General features: G+C 52.8%; 1 protein-coding gene across 3 annotated transcripts; it reads left to right on the forward strand.

The window, feature by feature from the left end:
* Nucleotides 1-1,069: 1,069 nt before the first annotated feature.
* DRC4 (dynein regulatory complex subunit 4) lies at nt 1,070-19,634 on the forward strand. Of its 3 annotated transcripts, none has more exons than XM_012737209.3 (11): nt 1,070-1,609; nt 3,990-4,076; nt 6,952-7,149; nt 7,555-7,761; nt 9,864-9,918; nt 10,594-10,799; nt 11,401-11,568; nt 11,916-12,002; nt 15,216-15,425; nt 18,664-18,729; nt 19,354-19,634. In XM_012737209.3, exons 1-11 carry the CDS (start codon nt 1,607-1,609, stop codon nt 19,501-19,503), a joined length of 1,437 nt encoding a protein of 478 aa, XP_012592663.1. In that variant the 5' UTR covers nt 1,070-1,606; the 3' UTR covers nt 19,504-19,634. The 3 variants fall into 3 exon arrangements, with proteins under 3 accessions (XP_012592663.1, XP_012592664.1, XP_075852022.1); XM_012737210.3 differs by lacking the exon at nt 1,070-1,609 and adding an exon at nt 5,406-5,540 and having other exon boundaries at nt 1,645-4,076; XM_075995907.1 differs by lacking the exons at nt 1,070-1,609; nt 3,990-4,076 and adding an exon at nt 4,088-5,540.
* The last annotated feature ends 156 nt before the right edge of the window (nt 19,635-19,790 follow it).

Raw genomic sequence — 19,790 nt, forward strand, 5'->3', positions numbered from 1 at the left:
GCAACCAATGGCATGTAAAGTTGGGTACCTGCTTATGACAAACGCTCAGCCTTCTGGGTGATATAGATTGTTGGGTGTGGGTGATAGAGTGGTTGTTGGGAAGTTTGCTTTGGAAATGGTTAGCAGTTTTCCGAGTAAGAGGTTATAAAAGGAAAATAACCTTTTTATGCAGTGCCTCTGGCAGAAGTTTCTCATATTTACTCATCCATGAGTGGGGGCTGGGTTGGGGCACAGAGGCTGCCTCTTCAGGTAGAGCAGTTTATTTTTGTGAAGGGGGCACTGTTGATTTCAAAATGTTGTAGCTAATCTGGAACATATTTTTCTTTCCTATTTTTGTTGTTTTTTTGAGGGTTTGTGTAAACCCAGTTATATTGAGGGATCTGCAAAGGTGGGCAGGGTGCAGGGAGTCCCGGGGGGGCCGAGTCTCAGCCCCAATTTGAATCTAATTCATATAATGTCTTGAAGCCTTGGATGGTGGGTTGATCATTCATTCAGTAATTCACTCATTCATTCTCTCACTTATCCAGCCATTCAACACTTCTTCATTGAGCAGGTGTGTGCATTGTTCTAGGCGCTGCAGTACAGAGTGAACGAAACAGTTCTTCCCCCTTCATGGAGCTCAGGTTCTAGTGGAGGATACCAGCATTAAAGGAAACACATATGGCAACGAGATTCTTGGGTTTGTTTTTTTTTTAGACAGAATCTCGCTCTGTTTTCCAGGCTAGAATGCTATGGTGTCACCCTCGCTCACAGCAACCTCAAACTCCTGGGCTCAAGCAATCCTCCTGCCTCAGCCTCCTGAGTAGCTGGGACTACAGGCATGCACCACCATGCCGGCTAATTTTTCTAGATATTTTTAGTTGGCCAATTAATTTCTTTATGTTTTTAGTAGAGACGAGGTCTTGCTCTTGCTCAGGCTGGTCTCAAACTCTTGACCTCCAGTGATCCTCCCGCCTTGGCCTCCCAGATTGCTAGGATTACAGGCCGGCCATTGCAACGAAATTCTTTCTTTCTTTTTTTTTTTTTTTTTGAGACAGAGTTTCGCTTTGTTGCCCAGGCTAGAGTGAGTGCAGTGGCGTCAGCCTAGCTCACAGCAACCTCAAACTCCTGGATTCAAGCAATCCTGCTGCCTCAGCCTCCTGAGTAGCTGGGATTACAGGCATGCGCCACTATGCCTGGCTAATTTTTTCTATATATATTAGTTGGCCAATTAATTTCTTTCTATGTTTTTATAGTAGAGATGGGATCTCGCTCAGGCTGGTTTTGAACTCCTGACCTTGAGCAACCTGCCTGCCTCGGCCTCCCAGAGTCCTAGGATTACAGGCGTGAGCCACCGCGCCCGGCCTGCAACGAAATTCTTAAGGGACGTGGGGGAGATCATTGTCCCGGAGATCTTCTGGACTGTCGCAACCCCGGGGCTCCTTGCAGACATGAGTTGCTAGGGACGCACTCCCGCGGTTTCCAGGGCCTGTGGCGGCGGGCAGAGTATCGCGAGGACCTCCGAGACTTCGCGCGGGATCGCCCCGCGGTTGCTGGGAGACGGCGCAGCCTCCGCTGGGCGGGCGTGTTGGTCAGTGCGTCGCAGCCTGACCAGTCTGCTGGCGCCATGGTGAGGAGAGCGGGGAGCAGAGCCTGGGGTCCGCGCCGGGGTCCTGGGGCTCCCGGGTCTGCCATCCCTGCGCGCACAGCGACCCCGAGACAGCGGGCCCTGAGCTCCAGGACCTCCTGCGCCGAGAGACCCCTGGGCGGGGAGGCCTGGGCCTGCGGGGTCCCCTGGACTTGCGCTCACTGAGACCGCAGGACGGGGAGGCCTGGAGCGCGGGTTCTGGAATTGAGGACTCGGTGCACTCGTGGAGTAGCCCTGGGAGAGCTCAGGGTGCTCCGGATCCTGGGCCCTGCACGCACTCGGAGCTGAGAGACCCGGGCTCTCCGGAATCCCGTGCTCACAGGGCTGGTCGTGGAAGCCCCCGGGACACACAGGGCCCAGTGTGCACGGTCTGCAGAAAAGGGAACCTGGGTCTAAGGGATTTCCATCCTGGAATGGAAGACTCGGTCTATCGGATCCTTGGGACCAAGGGTTTCTCCTCGCCGGGGCTCTGGGGCACACAGGGGTCTCCAGGGAGAGGTGGGGGTAGGGGTCACCCTAGGGTGTCTGGGAGGGAGAGCCGGGGGTTATACCAGGGTGGCTAGAGATCCCTCTACACCAAGGACATCCTAGGTACGGGAAGTACGGTTGCCTTGGAGAGCCTGAGGGAGTTAGGCCCATACTGAGAAGAGGAAGGTGGGAACTTGCTGCCTTGTGCTCCTGCTCCGAGTCTTGTGTAATAGGGCCTGCCCCTTGATGATAAATTGTCAGTAACTCAGTTTCTAGGCAGGTGTCAGCTGCTAGGGAGGATGAGCTCCCTTGGAGAGTTTCCAGAGCCCCACCAAGACCCTGCAGCTGGCTGTGAACATCCCAAATGCTGAATCTTCCTCCAGGCCTATGGGGTCCTTCAGTGAGGTTGCCTTCTTGGAGCAGAGGGATTAGAAAGAGAGCAGGACATTAGGAGTTAAGATTTAAGTGGATGGGTCTTTCGAAAACCTACCGGGAAAAAGCCCACCCAAATACTCTACCTATCCCTAGCTTGTGGGAATATGGATGATTTTGCTTTTTTCTTCTCAATGTTTTCTAAAATTTCCATGTAACATTTGTAATCATAAAAATGTCACAGAGACATGTAGATACATAAAAGCATGGGCTGGAGAGTTGGGCATGGCAAAGTCAGAAGGACAGATAGGATTTGGAAATCCACTATCTGCTTGAGTGGCCTGTGGGAACAGAGTGAGGTAGAAGGTTCTCTCTCTCAACCTTGTCAAAGTTGCTAAAACCAGGTGTGACATCATGGCAGTTCTGTCTGGTAGCCCATTCATGGAGCACTCACAGTGGGTGCTGTCTGCCCAGGCTTTCCTGACCAAGCTTCTCTGGAGGGCTTTCTATCTGGAAGAAAGGAAGCCTCAAATTATCACGAGTGATCATTGCTATGGAGACATTTCTCCCTACAGTTATTGAATGGTTTATTATAGTTCTTCCCGTGGTAGTTACCAAACATAGTAGCCACCATGGTAACATTTGGCAGTGTGGTATTTGGGTTCCGTTTTTTTTTGAGCCCTAATAAATTTTGTATCCACACCAAAGAGTCTTTGCCATATACCAAGGAGTGAGTGGGTTTGGAATGGGTTCACCGTCTCTTATTTTTAGAAGGAGAAAATGTTCTCTTTTGATTTTTTAAATTAAAAAAATTTATTTTTCTTTTCTCCCTTTGATCTATTGATAATTTTTTAAATATGTTATTTTATTTATTTTTTATTTTAGCATATTATGGGGGTACAAGTGTTAAAGTTACATATATTGCCCATGCCCCCCCCCTTTTTTTTTGAGACAGAGTCTTGCTCTGTTTCCTGGGCTAGAGTGCTGTGGCGTCAGCCTAGCTCACAGCAACTTCAAACTCCTAGGCTCAAGCGATCCTCCTGCCTCAGCCTCCCAAGTAGCTGAGATTACAGGCATGTGCCACCATGCCCGGCTAAATTTTTCTATATATTTTTAGCTGTCCAATTAACTTCTTTCTATTTTTAGTAGAGACGGGGTCTCGCTGTTGCTCAGGCTGGTTTCGAACTCCTGACCTTAAGTGATCCTCCTGCCTCGGCCTCCCAGAGTGCTAGGATTACAGGCATGAGCCACCATGCTGGGCAAAATGTTCTCTTTTGAAAAGGAAGGTTCTCGTTCGTGCTTCTCCAAATGTGTTAGCAGTGGGTATGTGTGGTTAATGGTGGGAACACTCAGGGCAGGGTGATGTGCTCCAGGTGAGTGTTCCTGTTGGGGGCATGAGACAGCAATAGGGAGAGAGGTTCTAGAATACTCCTTTGCCAAATGCCCCCAGGAGCAAATCAGAGCCAGCCAAGAAATAGAAGCCATTAGTGTTTCTCTTACCCAATCATCTCTTTAACCAAAGGCACCCAAAAAGAAAGGGAAGAAAGGCAAAGCCAAAAGCACCCCGATTGTTGATGGGCTGGCTCCAGAGGACATGACCAAGGAGCAGGTAAGCAGGGCCGGCTGGTGGCCGGTCTCAGGGTGTGTGGGCACTGTTCCCAGGTGTCTTCTGGAACCTCTCACTCCTGCTCTGGCTATCCCATCTTCCCTCAGCGTGGGTCCACCAGCTCTGTCCAAACCATAGCATCCCCCCGATTCATGCTCCATAGTTCCCACCAGCTCCAAAGGTTTCAGAAAAGGTGATACAGCCACAGTAAAGAACTCTTTAATAGGGTGGCAGGAATTTGGAAGGAAATGCTTTTCTGATATAAAAGCTATTTTTTATTTTCTGTATTCCCTTTTAATCTTATCCTTGTATGTACCTGATGTTTATAGAGCTCTTATCATAGTACATATGTATAGAGCATTCTCCTTTATTTTATTTACCAACATAGCAAACGGAAAGTTTTTTTGTTTTTTTTTTGAGACAGCGTCTCACTCTGTTGCCCAGGCTAGAGTGAATGCTGTGGCGTCAGCCTAGCTCACAGCAACCTCCAACTCCTGGGCTTAAGCAATCCTCCTGCCTCAGCCTCCCGAGTAGCTGGGACTACAGGCATGCACCACCATGCCCGGCTAATTTTTTATATATATATTAGTTGGCCAATTAATTTCTTTATTTATAGTAGAGACATCAGGCTGGTTTGCAATCCGCCTGCCTGGGCCTCCCAGAGTGCTAGGATTACAGGTGTGAGCCAGCGCGCCCGGCCTGCAAACGGAAAGTTTTTAAAAGGAACATGATTTATGTAATATCTTATCTCAATCTGATTAATCACTCATTGTTTTTGACAAAACTTGTAACAAGGAGTAACACTATCAGGGCTGCCTTTTTCTTATTGCCTGTGCTTATTTTGGGGAGGGGTGATGTCTTGATAGTTTCTTTGTAGGAATTATTTTAAGTCACTTGTTCATTTTGATGTAGTTAAGGGCTAGAGAACATAATTATATAATTACAGTTTTAAAAGACTCCTAAAAACCACAACATATGGTAGGCAGGGTGCACCCTCTGATCTCCACGTTGATGGATGAGGTTACTCTGTGTCGTTTGTTAGTGTTAATAAACCTTACTTTCTTTTGATAGTTTAAGATAAGAAATAAATATGAAGGAGACTAAAAGAGTCACATGAGCTGAAGTTGGAGCTGGTCACAGTTCTTTGAACAGTGGTAAAGAATGGCTTTATTTTACACACAGGAAAACCACTGACAGTTCAAGCCATGGTTAAGCAGGTGGGTGGCGGGATTGGATTTATGTTTTGGAAAGACTGTTGGAGCTCCTGGGTTGAGAATGGACTGAGTATCACATTGCCCTGTACTTTGAGCTATTTCTTGTCTCCTTGTTTAGTTCCCATCCTATGAAGACAGAACTTTGACATTGCAGTGGCCATAAGATGTGCACAGTCCACAGGGTGGGGCCTCACCATTTCACTGGGCACCTCTGAGCCACAGACTCTGAAGCCTTCAGGGTGCAGGCAGGAAGGTAGGGATGGGTAACCTGGACACTTGTGCCACACTGCAGAGGACAGCTGTAGTCATTTCACTGATGGTTGCCCGGTGGGCATTGTATTCCAGTGCTGGATGTGTTCTGATTTTTCAAGAGAAGATAGAAATCTGGATATTTATAAGAAACCTAAATATTGAGTGATGGCAAAATCTAACACCATGTGAGCAAACAGAACAGGGTAGGAACCTGGTTTAGACTATTTGAGTGACACTGGAGGTTTTTGCCATGAAGACATTTGTCATTTTGCTGAGGCACTAGTCAAATTCTGGGGTACTGTGCTGCCCTACTGGGGACCTCAGAGCCCCTTACTCTTTGCTTGGGTGGTGTCTCATCTCCCTCTTGAAGTGAGAGATGTGGTTTCCCTGTGGAGACTTTGGTTTTGAGAGAGAAAAAACTTTGCAGTAAGTGGCCTGGGGCTGTGCCCAAAAGATAACTGATTCTTAAGGGAAATGAGATCCCAAGAAAGGTAGAAGCCTGTCCTACTTTTTTTTTCTTTTTAACCTATTTGCAGATTTGCATTGGCTCTGGACCAAATCCTCTTCAGGGATAGGAATCTACTTGTTTTGTATATTTTTTGTTTAATATTATATCTGTAAAGGTGAACTTTTTTTCATTTAAGGTTATTTAGTGAACATGTTTACATGCTGCTATATCATTATCATATCTATTTTTTGGGCCATATAATATTTCTTCTAATTGATATGCTCTAATTTTTCAAACACTTCCCTATTTAAAATTGTCTTAGATCAATTCCTCTTTTTTTTTTTTTTGAGACAGAATCTTGCTCTGTTGTTCCAGCTAGAGTGCAGTGGTGTGATCATAGCTCACAGCAGCCTTGAACTCCTGGGCTCAATCCTCCTGCCTCAGCCTCCTAAGTAGCTGGGACTACAGGGTCGTGCCACAGCTAATTTTCGTGTGCAGCTAATTTTTTCTATTTTTAGTAGAGGTGGGGTCTCCCTCTTGCTCAGACTGGTCTCAAGGTCTTGATCTCAAGTGATCCTCCCACCTCAGCCTCCCAGAATGCTAGGATTGATTACAGGCTTGATTACGCACCTGGCCTTAGATCATTTCCTTTAAATTTTTTGTTGTTGTTGTTGTTGTAATAATGATGTGACTAATATCTGAGCAAAAACCTCTTGTGTTTCTTTTGAGAAATTTCTTTAGTATAAGTTCCCAGGAATGGATGAAAGGATATAATTCTTTTATGATTATTGGCCAAATTCAAGGGAATGCTGCCATTTGTCAGGCATATCCTATCCTTGGAGCCTTCCTAACGTTTCGTTTTTAGCTCTTTTTGTTTTTCTTTCTTGCCTTTCTGTGTCCACATGCCCGTTGTTGTGGGTGGGCCCCTGCTTGGAGCCTTACCTGATGTGTTGCGCCCGGCCAGGTGGAGGAACATGTCGGCCGCATCCGGGAGGAGCTGGACCGTGAGCGGGAGGAGCGCAACTACTTCCAGCTGGAGCGGGACAAGATCCATACCTTCTGGGAGATCACACGGAGGCAGCTGGAGGAGAAGAAGGCCGAGCTGCGGAACAAAGACCGGGAGATGGAGGAGGCTGAGGAGAGGCACCAGGTGGAGATTAAGGTGAGTGGGGCTGGCCACCTGTGTCCACTGGGTCATCATGCAGCAGCAAAGGAGCTGGACCGGATGGTGGGGTGGAGACAGGACATTTTCACTCCTTGCTTTGGGGGTCACAGCCTTTTGTGTCCTTTACATTGGGAACCCGAAGATGTTTTTATAAAAGGCCGAGGGAGAGACACTTCATCCCTCTGGTGTACGGAGAGACCCTGTGGGTCCCGAGTGTTTGAAATGCAGCCTCTGAAGTGTGGAAGGAGCACAGGCTCTGGGGGCAGGCTGCCCTGTGTGCAACCTCGCTCCGCCACTCGACATCCCCAGCAAGCCAGCATGTGCCTCACCTCCCAGTCTCGGTGTACTACTCTGTGCCTCGGGTGAGCAGGTGGGTGCAGGTGAGCTTTCCTGACCCTGCAGGTATACAAGCAGAAGGTGAAGCACCTGCTGTATGAGCACCAGAACAACCTGACAGAGATGAAGACTGAGGGTACCGTGGTCATGAAGCTGGCACAGAAGGAGCACCGCACGCAGGAGGGCATGCTGCGCAGGGACATGCGGGCGCTGAAGGTGGAGTTGAAGGAGCAGGAGCTGGCCAGCGAGGTGGTGGTGAAGAACCTGCGGCTGGTAGGTATGAGGGCAGGCGCCCAGGGTCGGCTGGCTGTTGAGGCCAGCCTGTTGCTCAGAGCCTAGTGATGCCCGAACTTCTTTTTTTTTTTTGAGACAGAGTCTCGCTGTCTCACCCAGGCTGGAGAGCAGTGGCATCATCGTAGCTCACTGCAGCCTCCAACTCCTGGGCTCCAGCGATCCTCGTGTCAGCCTCCAGAGTAGCTGGGACTTCAGGTGTGAACCACCACTTCTGGCTAATTTTTTCTATTTTTAGTGGAGATGAGGTCTTGCTCTTGCTCACTGCCTGAACTTCTGATTGTTCGACAGCAACTGGGAATTCATATTTTTGAGTAAAAACTCCTGCATTTTGCTATTTGTTAAAATATTTTTTTAAAATGCATCCAAACTAACCCCATTTTGAGGTCAAGTGTGGAATTCTGTCTTGACCTGAGCAACAGATTGATTTCCCCAAAGGAAAATCCATCTCAGAATCTTTTTTCATGTGCTGTTGACACCTGACATCCAAATACTTTTCCTAGGGGACAGTATCAGATGCATTTAGGACACAAACCAATCGTGGCAGCCCAGGCAGTCTGTTATGCAAGCTGGCCCATGAGTATCTGGTCGGGGGTTTCCAGGTAGAGATTGAAATTCACTTGCTGAGTGCGCATTCAGTGCCAGGCCCTGATCTGATCTCTGACACAGCGGCTGCCAGAGTGGGGCTGATGGTCTAGAAAGAGAGCAGGTAATGCAGAAGACAAGATGGATGTGTCGGGCATGCGCAGCATATCTGGTGGGGAGGAGGGCTACAGGAAGAGCCAGGCGGGGAAAGGCTGAGCTGCCAGGAGTGGTTGAGGGTGCAGTTTTCTACAAGGCTTCTGGGAATGCTTCAGTCAGAAGGTCTGTGACCAAGCTGGGACACCCAGCCTAGGAGACGGGATGGGCGAGAGGCCGGAGGCTAGAGGAGCATGGAGTGAGGAGGCTGGGGAGACGTGTCAGAGCTTGGCCTCGAAAGCCACGGTGGGGACTGGGGCCTCAACCCGCGTGAGTCAGGTGCCCTCTGAGAACCTGGGCAGAGGAAGGAAGTGGCAGACTCTAGTTTCCAAAGGTGCTTTCTGGCTGCTGGGTTGGGCAGACAGAAGCAGCGCAGCCTCCGCGGAATTTGTAAAGAGCTCGATGACATTGTAGACTCTGCAGCAAACCATGAGGGTGCTGAAGTCTTGGAGCCTCCAGGGTTGTCTGATCTTTCTGGAGAAGCACAGAGTTATTGGTATCAAATGAATTCAGTGATAACGAGGCTGTCTGCTAACCTGGGCCCGGATATGGTATTGTTACCTGATCCGAGGTCTCCTTTGGGTAAAAGTGCTGCTCCAAAATAATTTCAAATTTTTATTCAAATTCTAACATAGAACTGTCTATTAAAGTAATTTTAAGCAACAGTGAAGTGAGTTAGGAGCTATAGGAGGCACCTGGGGAGACACAGCTCTGCGTACGCGTGGCTGCTGCTCTCTTGCTGTGGGAGGGCTGGGCCATTCAGTGCTCACGTCATCTACTAATGTTCTCTGGAGCTCAGAGGGGACTTCTGCTGCGGGAAGTGGGTTAGCAGATGTAGAGGTTTCCAAAACCACGTTATTCTACGCATGTCCCATAAACTTGGAGGTGAGGGAAACCCAGCAACTGGCTGCAGCAACCAGGATTTATCGGGCTGGATTTTTTTTTTTTTTTTTGCCCAGGCTAGAGTGAGTGCCATGGTGTCAGCCTCGCTCACAGCAACCTCAAACTCCTGGGCTCAAGCAATCCTACTGCCTCAGTCTCCCGAGTAGCTGGGACTACAGGCATGCGCCACCATGCCCGGCTAATTTTTTGTATATATATATTAGTTGGCCAATTAATTTCTTTCTATTTATAATAGAGACAGGGTCTCATTCTTGCTCAGGCTGGTTTCGAACTCCTGAGCTCAAAGGATCCGCCCGCCTCAGCCTAGAGAGCTAGGGTTACAGGCGTGAGCCACCGGGCCCGGCCCAGGCTGGATTTTTATAGCAGCAAGGACTAGTGTCAACCGGGGGGAGTGGGCTTCTCTGTGTCTGGCTGTCCGGTAACAGCCGCTCTCACCTTCACAGAAGCACACCGAGGAGATCACCAAGCTGCGGAACGACTTTGAGAGGCAAGTGCGAGGTCAGTGTTTCACATGCACATCATGGAGGATGGCGCCGGAGACCCCTCCCATCAGAAAGTAATTCACCCCCAGAGCTTGTTAATTCAGGGCGCATACACTGGATTAAAACAGCCCAAGCATGCAAAGATTAAGAGTGTGGGAGTTTCCAATGCCAGTGGACCCACTCAGAATCCCAGAAAGACTTATTTCCATGTGAGTTTGGGAGGCTGTGATTACCACGCACTTTCCCACTCCTGGCTAAAATTGGTAGTTAACAGCAGGTGGTAGTTATTTGGGGGCAGCATTCTTAGAATAGTCTTCTTTCTGACTCCTGGCCCGAGAAGGCTCCACTTGCAGAAGTTGGTCTGGTTTACTGCTGAAGCCCTAGAGTCTGTGGCTGGGTGGCCACGCAGCCCATGGTGCATCAGCCAACCTTCAGCTGTTGGGGCCCAGTGCAGGGACTGATTAGCGGTGCCTGTCACTAGCAGGGGCAGGCTGTGTGCGCTGAATACGTCATCTGGGCCCAGAGAAAACTCCACCTAAACCCGTCCTGTTCTCTGGTAGAGCTTGTTTGCACAGCCTTTGTTCTGACCTGACGTGTGTTCTCAGGCCCTGCTTACAGGTTCTTTCTGCTGTGGCCACAGGGGCACCTGTTCTTCCTCTGCTAAGCTGCTATGTTTGCTGCTGCCTTTTAGAAATTGAGGCCAAGTATGACAAGAAGATGAAGATGCTCAGGGACGAGCTAGACCTGCGGAGGAAGACCGAGATCCACGAGGTGGAGGAGAGGAAGAACTGCCAGATCAACACGCTGATGCAGCGCCACGAGGACGCCTTCACCGACATCAAGAACTACTACAACGACATCACCCTCAACAACCTGGCCCTCATCAACTCCCTCAAGGTGCTCCGTGGGGCTGGCGAGGGACACACACACTGCCTGTCCCACGATGTGGGGTCTCAGAGCCCAGGGGGTCTGGATACCAGTTCTCATGCCCGTTGTACCCAGCACTCCCACCTGACAGTGTCCCGCTACCGTCCTGCACTGAAATGTGTAAATAATGTAACCTGTGTGCACCTGTAACTGAAAACAATCACAGTACTTCCCTACCTGTAGTGCTGAGGGGGAAGTCGTGAAACGCGCTATGACGTGTGAATGAAATGCAGGTAGAATTGCAGCGAGGGTCATGCTGTGGCCCCAGGGCAGCAGGACTGGACGGCGTCACTGTTAGATGCAGTGACAGCGTTTTCCACAGTGGAGGCAGCCCTTGGCAGAATCCTGAACCAAGGGCAGTTTCTCAGGGCACGCAAGCTGCATTCCCAGAAAGAGCAGAGTAAGTTGAACGTGTGCAGCAGTGTCCCGGTGGCACGTAGAGCAGGTCTAGGCCCTGCGTGTGCGTGCGGCCGCAGGGCTTGTCTGGGGGCAGGAGCACACCAGCCCTCGCCTCACAGGCTGCAACCCCTTGGTTCTGCCCACCGAGCCCCTCCTGTGCCTGGGCCTGCAGGAGCAGATGGAGGACATGCGGAAGAAGGAAGACCGCCTGGAGCGGGAGATGGCAGAGGTGTCCATGCAGAACAAGCGCCTGGCGGAGCCTCTCCAGAAGGCTCGGGAGGAGATGAACGAGATGCAGAAGCAGCTTATGAACTACGAGAGAGACAAGCAGATCCTGGTCGTGAGTGTCCTGTGGGTCTGCCTCCCTCCTTGGCACATGCTCACTGGGCTCGGGACAGAGGGAACGTCCAGGGCGGGGCTCAGCCCTTAGGGCAGGAAGGGAGAGTCTGAAGTCTCTTTCTTTGAGTGTTGTCCTCCTGGGGAACCTAGAGCTGGTGAGTGTGTTGGAGACGAGGCCCTGACCTTGCACTGTGTCCCACCGGCCTGCCTCGGTGGGGCTCAGCTGCTGTGTCTTGAGCCAAGTCTTCTGGGCAATTACGTTTGGCCTTACTGTCCCCAGGAGCCTGTGTTACCTGGATGCTGTGACTCCTGAGTGCTCTCTCCCCCCACTCCCCACGTTCTCCCCAGCGCACGAAAGCACGTTTGAAAGTTGCCGAGAAGGAGCTGAAAGACCTGCAGTGGGAGCACGAGGTGCTGGAGCAGCGGTTCCTCAGGGTGAGCAGGTGGGACCCCTGGTGCCAGGGAGGGGGCTCTCCTGCGGCCTGGGCCCCGTAACCAGCTCTAGCAGGTGTGGATACCTTGACGAGGTTTGGGATTGAGAAGCTAGAGTTGCTATTCCCTGCTCCTCATTCCATGTCGCATTTGTGAGGCAAAAACCTGTGGCCCGTTGTGTCGAGAGCTTGCTGGCGGGCAGCAGATCACACCCACTTTCATCCCTTCAGAGATTCACCTCAGAACACATGGAGGAGGCCTAGCCCCTTGCAGCAACGACCTTTTCATTTATAAGTGTGTTTCTAAACATTAACGTATTCACGCTCATGGTGAAAAAGTCGAGGAAGCCTCAAGTGTGTGTTGTAAAAAGGAGCGTCTCCCTGCTGCCCAGCACTGGTTCTCACACGGGTGCCGGTTTTGTGAGCCTCCTTCCAGATTTCCTCCTGCATGCTCCAGAGTGGATGTGGTTGTGTGCCCTACAGCAGTGGGATCCTGCCATGAGCACAACCTGCTTTTTTTTGAGACAGAGTCTCACTCTGTTGCCCGGGCCAGAGTGCCGTGGTGTCAGCCTAGCTCACAGCAACCTCCAACTCCTGGGCTCAAGCGATCTTCCTGCCTCAGCCTCCCGAGTAGCTGGGACTACAGGCATTCGCCACCATGCCTGGCTAATTTATATATATATATATATATTTTTTTTTTTTTAGTTGTCGCCTAATTTTTCTCCCCTCCCCTCCCCTCCCCTCCCCTCCCCTCCCCTTCTTGACAGAGTCTCGCTTTGTTGCCTAGGCTAGAGTGAGTGCCGTGGCGTCGCCTAGCCCACAGCAACCTCAGACTCCTGGGCTCAAGCGACCCTCCTGCCTCAGCCTCCTGAGTAGCTGGGACTACAGGCATGCGACACCATGCCCGGCTAATTTTTTCTATATATATTAGTTGGCCAATTAATTTCTTTCTGTTTATAGTAGAGACGGGGTCTCACTCTTGCTCAGGCTGGTTTTGAACTCCTGACCTTGAGCAATCCTCCCGCCTCAGCCTCCCAGAGTGCTAGGATTATAGGCGTGAGCCACTGCACCCGGCCTCTTTCTATTTTTAGTAGAGATGGGTCTCACTCTTGCTCAGTCAGGCTGGTCTCCAATTCCTGACCTTGAGTGATCCTCCCACCTCAGCCTCCTAGAGTGCTAGGATCACAGGTGTGAGTCACTGTGCCCACTCACAACTTACTTTTTCATCTCACAGTGTATCAGGTGCACACAGAAAGTGGCCTCACTCTTTTCAGCAGCCGCGAGGTTACTCCATCACATGAACGATCAGTTACTGACTTGCTGGTTCTCCTTGCTGACCATCTTTGTTTCCAGCCCTTTGCTGTTACAAGCATTGCTGCTTCAGTCATCCTTTTAAGTTCATCTTCATGCAGCTGTGTGAGATATCTTTTTTGGAAAGTTAGTTCCCAGCAGTGGATCGTGGGTCCAAAGGGTCTGTGCTCAGAATTCTGATAGTCTGCCCAGAGGGATGTGAGTTATGCTCCTGCCAGAGTGTCTGAAGGACACTCCTTCCTTGCCTGCACCGGATCTGACAACTTTAAACCTTTGCTGATGTGACCGTGTGGAAAACAGCTCACTTAAGGTGCATTTCCAAGATTCCTAGTGAGCGGTAGAGTTGCTTGGTCCTGTCTCTGTCCTTGAAGACACCCTCCCTGCCTCTGTGCAGTTTCAAAGACGTGGCCAGGGGCTGGTGCCTGCACACAGGGCACTTGGGGCTTTGTCTGTGGTGTGCGTGGCCACAGCATTCCATCTGAGAGCTGCAGCTGTGTGCGCTGTTTTCTCTTCTCACCTAGTTGAAATTTATGGACACAGACTGCAGTAATGGGCTTGGCCCCGTCTCCCCCAGAGCAGGGTCTTCAGCAGCATCCTGTGGGTGTAGCAGATTGAGACTCACTTTCAGACACTCAGAGCCCCGCAGGCCATGGATACTGAGCTCTGCCAGCTGTCAGCTGTGGCCCTGCACAGACAGCCGAGGGAAGGGCCGATAGGGTAGCCAGGGAGACCCCGAGTCCTGTGGTGTTAGACTAGGACCCTCTTCTCCCTCCTGTTGGCTTTGAGGTGGGCACTAGTGGGACAGGGAGAGCAGAGAGGTGCCTGGTTGGAGCCTGTGTTCTCCGCCACATTTTCCTCCCTTTGAATGTGGTTCCTGATATGGGCCAGTGTCGGTGTCAGTTTCTTAGAGAACTGAGAGCTCAAATTTGTCAGCAAAACAGAGACCAAAGGCACTTACAATCTGCATGTTTACAAACAGGGAATTGGACTTAAGCAAATCCACGGAGTTCTGTACAACAGTTAGAAAGGATGTGAAGGTGCTCCGGGATACACTGTATCATGGGATGTGCCATGAAAAAAGCTGCCGTGTTTTAGCATGATCCTATTCTCTTCCAAACCATAATAAATATTTTCACATGTGTAGAGAACATTCTGGAAGGAATCACACCAAATGTTCACAATGATGGCTTCTGGGAATTAGGGTTAAGGGGGTGTCCACTTTTTACCATTCAGTAAAGTCTAGATTTTTACAACGCACAATTAACAAGTAGAAGAGTCAGGCGATGGCAGAGTAGGTTTCACCAGCTGGCAGGCAGTGGGCTTCAGGGCTGTGCTCCAGACCTGCCGTTTGTGGGGCAGGCACACCGACAGCTCATGGGATTCTAGGGTCTGGGGCTGGCTGAGGGAGTGGATCCTCCCAGGGCCGCCCCCACCCTGCAGACGCTGCCTGCTGGCCGTACAGTGCCCTGGATCTCCTGTGGGACAGCCAGGGACAGGCTGAGTCCACAGCCCTCACTCAGGGCAAAGCTGGCCTCGACCCAGCTATGGAGCAGCTTTCTCGGGGAGCTCTTCCCAGCACACACTGTGGCTTCCAGAAGCACCTTCCCAGGAGGAGGGCTCACGCCAATGTTTCCCTCCTGCCTCCCTCCCAGTGTGGATGTTTGCACAGAGGGGAGGGGTTCAGGCAGTGTGGATGACATGTGAGAGGGGTGTGGGCAGTGTGGACGACGTGGGAGGGGTGTGGGCAGTCTGGACGACACGTGCACTCACATGCCTGTGGGCGCTAGTGGCAGGTGACCCTCACACAGAAGCAGCATGTTCCAGGCAGGGCAGAGGTGGCTTCTCCCCAGCGAGATGTCCCAGGAGAGGGGCCTCACCACCCACCCCAGCGCCCCTCCCGCCGCAGGTGCAGCAGGAACGGGATGACCTCTACCGGAAGTTCACCTCAGCCATCCAGGAGGTGCAGCAGAAGACGGGCTTCAAGAACCTGGTGCTGGAGCGCAAGTTGCAGGCGCTGAGTGCCGCCGTGGAGAAGAGGGAGGTGCAGTTCAACGAGGTGCTGGCGGCTTCCAACCTGGACCCCTCAGCCCTGACGCTGGTGTCCCGCAAGCTCGAGGTAGGCCCCGGGCAGGCTCCTGCCTCAGGAGGTGGCCCCAGCCTGAGGGGGGACCCATCAGCTGTGCACTGTGTCTCCTAGGACAGGCACAGAGACCCCTTGGTTAGCCACGGGGGCGCAGAGTGGGGGTGCCTCTCAGTTGTCTGCACGGGCAGTTTCCACTCTTCAGTTTTGCTTGAATCTCTCTTGAGTCTTTCCTGGCTCCTCCATAACCTCATGGCACCTCAGGACCCCTTAGCCTCTGCCCACTCCAGCTTCCCAACCTGGCTCATTGGAGCTCCTCAGGTGCAAGTCATCCATGCACAGCATGAGGAGGGGCTTGGGAGTGGAAGAGCCGCTCTTGGAACCTCTGTGGGCCTGAGCTCAGTTTGACGACTGACCCAGACACGGGCCTAGGAGAGGCCACGTCTCCTGAGTGCTATGCCTGGGGCCCTGCCCTGTCCCGGGACAGAAACAGCACCGGGAGGCCACTGAGATGCGCTGGTTTAGGACAGACGGTTACGATAGGGAAAGTGTAGGGCCGGGTGAGCCTGAGGGCCCTGACCCAGTGTTTGTGGGTGCCAGGGGATGTGAGGTCTGAGCAGAGCCCAGAACATTCCGTCTTCTGTTTCCACCATTGTTTGTGTTGGTACTCTGTTGGGGTCGTCCTGGTAGGGGACAATAGCAAACAGCAGGTGAGGCCTCGGCTCCCACGGGCCATCTGGGGTGACAGGGCATGTGGTCACCTAGAGAGTCAGGAGCCCGGAGTCTCTGACAGAACCTCACAGGTGGTCTCTTACTGTGTGTCGAGCTTCTGGAGCCGGGCCCGGTCCTCCCGCTGCCTGGACCTGGTTGGGGGGCGTCAGAGGAGGAACAGATGCAGGATTGGGGTATCTTTACTGACACTGGAATCCAGCCAGCTGGGGTTAGTGGGAGCTGTCAGGCCCGTGTCTCCCTTGGGGCCCTCGGATGCGGACGGCACATGCCCTGGGCCCAGCTGCTGCCCCTATGTTGGGACAGCTGGTCCTGAAGCCTCCACCAACAGGCCCGGTGCAGCGAGGCTGGCTCACCCCAGACATGGAGCCTCCCGGGGCCGCAGGGCACCTGTCTCTGCTGTTTGTGGCAGACTCATCCTGCAGAGCAGCAGACTTCTGGGCTGTAGGCTTGAGGCTTCTACAACTGTCTATAGAAGTTATTTTTTATCCTGAGAAATATCTCAAGCAGCATTTCTAAGGTGAATTGTTGGCACACAATTCAACAGGACATAAATGCTGTCTCACATCACCGACTCCAGGCCCAGTGGATTGTGGATTGGCTACTGTCTAGTCAGTCACCTCATCCCTAAAACACTACCCCTGGGCTCTTTCCTCTGCCCAGGCCCCTACCCACGTGTCCACCTGTCTTCCACCTGAGACCTGAGCAATGAACTCTAGCTGAGCTGTCCTGTCCCCAGGTGTTGGGGTGCAGGGCTGAAGCTGAGGGGGCTGTTCTGAAAGGCTGGTCAGCTGTGCCCATGAGTTTATGGCCAGCTGGGAACCGTGGAAGGTTCTGGGCAGGGAGGACTGGATCAGAGAGTGCCCGACTGTTCTGCCACAGATGGGGATGCAGGGCAGGTGGGGGCTGGTATAGGGTGGGAAAGAGCAGAGGGTTCAAGACCCCTTAGGAGGCTGAGTCAACAGGATTTGAGCTGATTGAGGAGGGGATGGGAGGGGCTAAGATGATGACATGGCCCCGCTTCTGGCCAAGGGCACTGGGTATCTGCACACACGGGCACTGATGGGGGAGTGTCGGGTCCTGGTCCAGTGGGCAGCAGTGCCCGTGGGACCCTGGGTTGCCCGGGATAGGCCGGCTCTCAAGGCCTAAAGTAGTGAAGCCACCCGGGAGGGGCCTCGTCTGGGACTGGAGGCTCATCCTTGTCACTCAGCGCTGGGCCCTGACCAGGGCAGGGCCAGCACCCATGAGCACAGGCAGCGAGGGGGTGAGGTCCTGCTGCTGGACAGTGGGGGAGGGACGTTCCACCTCTCCTGGAGAGGGCGAGCTGGCTCGGAGCAAACCAAGCTACCATTGTGAGGTGATAAACCAACGGTGGCCCACGGTGGTCACTGCAGTGGGGCCGAGCCACCAGGGTGCCATTGGCACTCAGTATGGGTCATGGTTACGGATGAGGAAAGTGCCTTCATGGGGAAGTGGCAGAGGCCTCTGCAGGGATGTTTCCCAGGCCAGGCAGGCGGGGGTTTGGGAGGCTTCTCTGCACTGTGGTCAGCTGGCAGCAGCGATGGCTCCAGTGCCAGGCTGGGCCCAGCAGTGCCCCTCAGACCAGAGCCTTGGAAGCCTCGCCCTGTGGCCAGACCCATACCCACATCTGGGTGGGGCCAACACTGCTAAAGTCTTAAAAGGTCTAAAAAAAAAGAATTGTTTTCTGCTAAAAGAAAACTGAGGCTAGGTACAGTGATCTGTAGTCCTAGCACTTTGGGAGGCTGAGGCAGGAGGATGGTTTGAGCCCAGGAGTTGGAGGCTGCAGTGAGCTATGATGGCGCCACTGCATTTCCACCTGGTCCACAGAGTGAGACCCTGTCTCTCTTTTTTTTTTTTTTTGAGACAGAGTCTCGCTTTGTTGCCTAGGCTAGAGTGAGTGCCGTGGCGTCAGCTTAGCTCACAGCAACCTCAAACTCCTGGGCTCAGGCAATCCTCCTGCCTCAGCCTCCCGAGTAGCTGGGACTACAGGCATGCGCCACCATGCCCGGCTAATTTTTTCTATATATATTAGTTGGCCAATTAATTTCTTTCTATTTATAGTAGAGATGGGGTCTCGCTCTTGTTCAGGCTAGTTTCGAACTCCTGACCTTGAGCAATCCTCCCGCCTCGGCCTCCCAGAGTGCTAGGATTACAGGCGTGAGCCACCGCACCTGGCCGAGACCCTGTCTCTTAAAAAAAAAAGTATAATACACTCACCTAGTGTAAGAAATTTAAGTAATTGTGAATGTGTGTAGCTACCAGTCTCCACAGTGGTTAGCACACTGCCTGCTCCACCCACCTTCATGGGTCTCAGCGGTTTCTTTGTGGAGATGCAGGTTCTGCAGGTGCATCCTCCTGTTTCTCCCTTTCTCCTTCTTTGTCTTCTCTGGATCTTGGAGATCTTTTGCTGTGGACACACCCCTGTGTGCATGTGTACATGGTCCACCGGACTGCTGTTCCCTGGACTTCTGAGGACCCCTCAGGGCGCCCAGATCACCACCCAGTCCGTCTGCTCTCTCCTCAGGACGTGCTGGAGTCGAAGAACAGCACCATCAAGGACCTGCAGTATGAGCTGGCCCGGGTCTGCAAGGTACGATATGCCCCTTGCCCCTGCCTCAGGGCTGTCCCCGTGCCCAGCTTCCCCCAGCTGCCACCTCGAGGACTCCACCTGTCTCTACTTTACATCTCACTTGACAGGGCAGGTGTCACTGTCCCATGTGCTCTGAGGCACATCGCTGCTGCCCAGGCCATATGTCTCCTGGGATTGATGGGGGGATGACCTGGACCCCTCCCCAGGCAGCGCCCCACCCTGGGTGAAGAAGCAGAGTAGTCGGTGCTGTGCCCAGCAGGGCAGGTGATCGATGCTGCTCAACAGGGGCCGGGAGGGCATGATGAACCTGAATGAGAAACGCCCGGCCAGCAGCCAGAGCCCACCCAGAACACAGCTTAGCTCCGAGTCCCTAACCCTGCCTCAGTGCCCCTGCTTGCCAAAGAGGAATAGTGGCAGCATCTCCCGAGTCAACACACATAAAGATGCTCGGCGCTGGGGCTGCACAGAGCAAACAGCCGACAGACGCTGGCGTTCCTCCTTGCGCCCTGCCGCTCACTGCCCCGCCCTGCCTGCCCCTCCTGGAGGCTGAACCCCCACGTGTCGCCACAGGGCCCTGGGTCCGGGGGACCTTCTTTCCTCCCTGACGCCACCCTGTCCCCACAGGCCCACAACGACCTGCTGCGCACGTACGAGGCGAAGCTGCTGGCCTTCGGGGTCCCCCTGGACAATGTGGGCTTCAAGCCCTTGGAGACAGCCGTGGTCGGGCAGACGCTGGGCCAGGGCCCTGCGGGACTCGTGGGCACCCCCACGTAGCCCCCTGCCCAGGGGCTGAGGCCTGCAGAGCCAGCCGGGACCACCCTCCCCGTGAGACCCGCTTCATACACCAAGGACAGCAAGTTTATGTTTCTTAGATTCTGTCGTCAGCAAATGAAGGCTTTTCACGTTTGCTTGCTGTCCTCTTGCTGTCTGTGGAGGAGCCTCCCTCCGTGGTGCCTCCACGCAGGGCGCCCTGTCCGTGCCACGGCTGCTCCCTCCCAGCCCTGCCCCCACCACAGCAACGGCACCTCTGAGAACCCCTCGCTCCCACGCGGCCACGGCAG

This window comes from Microcebus murinus, chromosome 20 (genome assembly GCF_040939455.1).
Source record: "Microcebus murinus isolate Inina chromosome 20, M.murinus_Inina_mat1.0, whole genome shotgun sequence".
Classification (NCBI taxonomy): Eukaryota; Metazoa; Chordata; class Mammalia; order Primates; family Cheirogaleidae; genus Microcebus; species Microcebus murinus.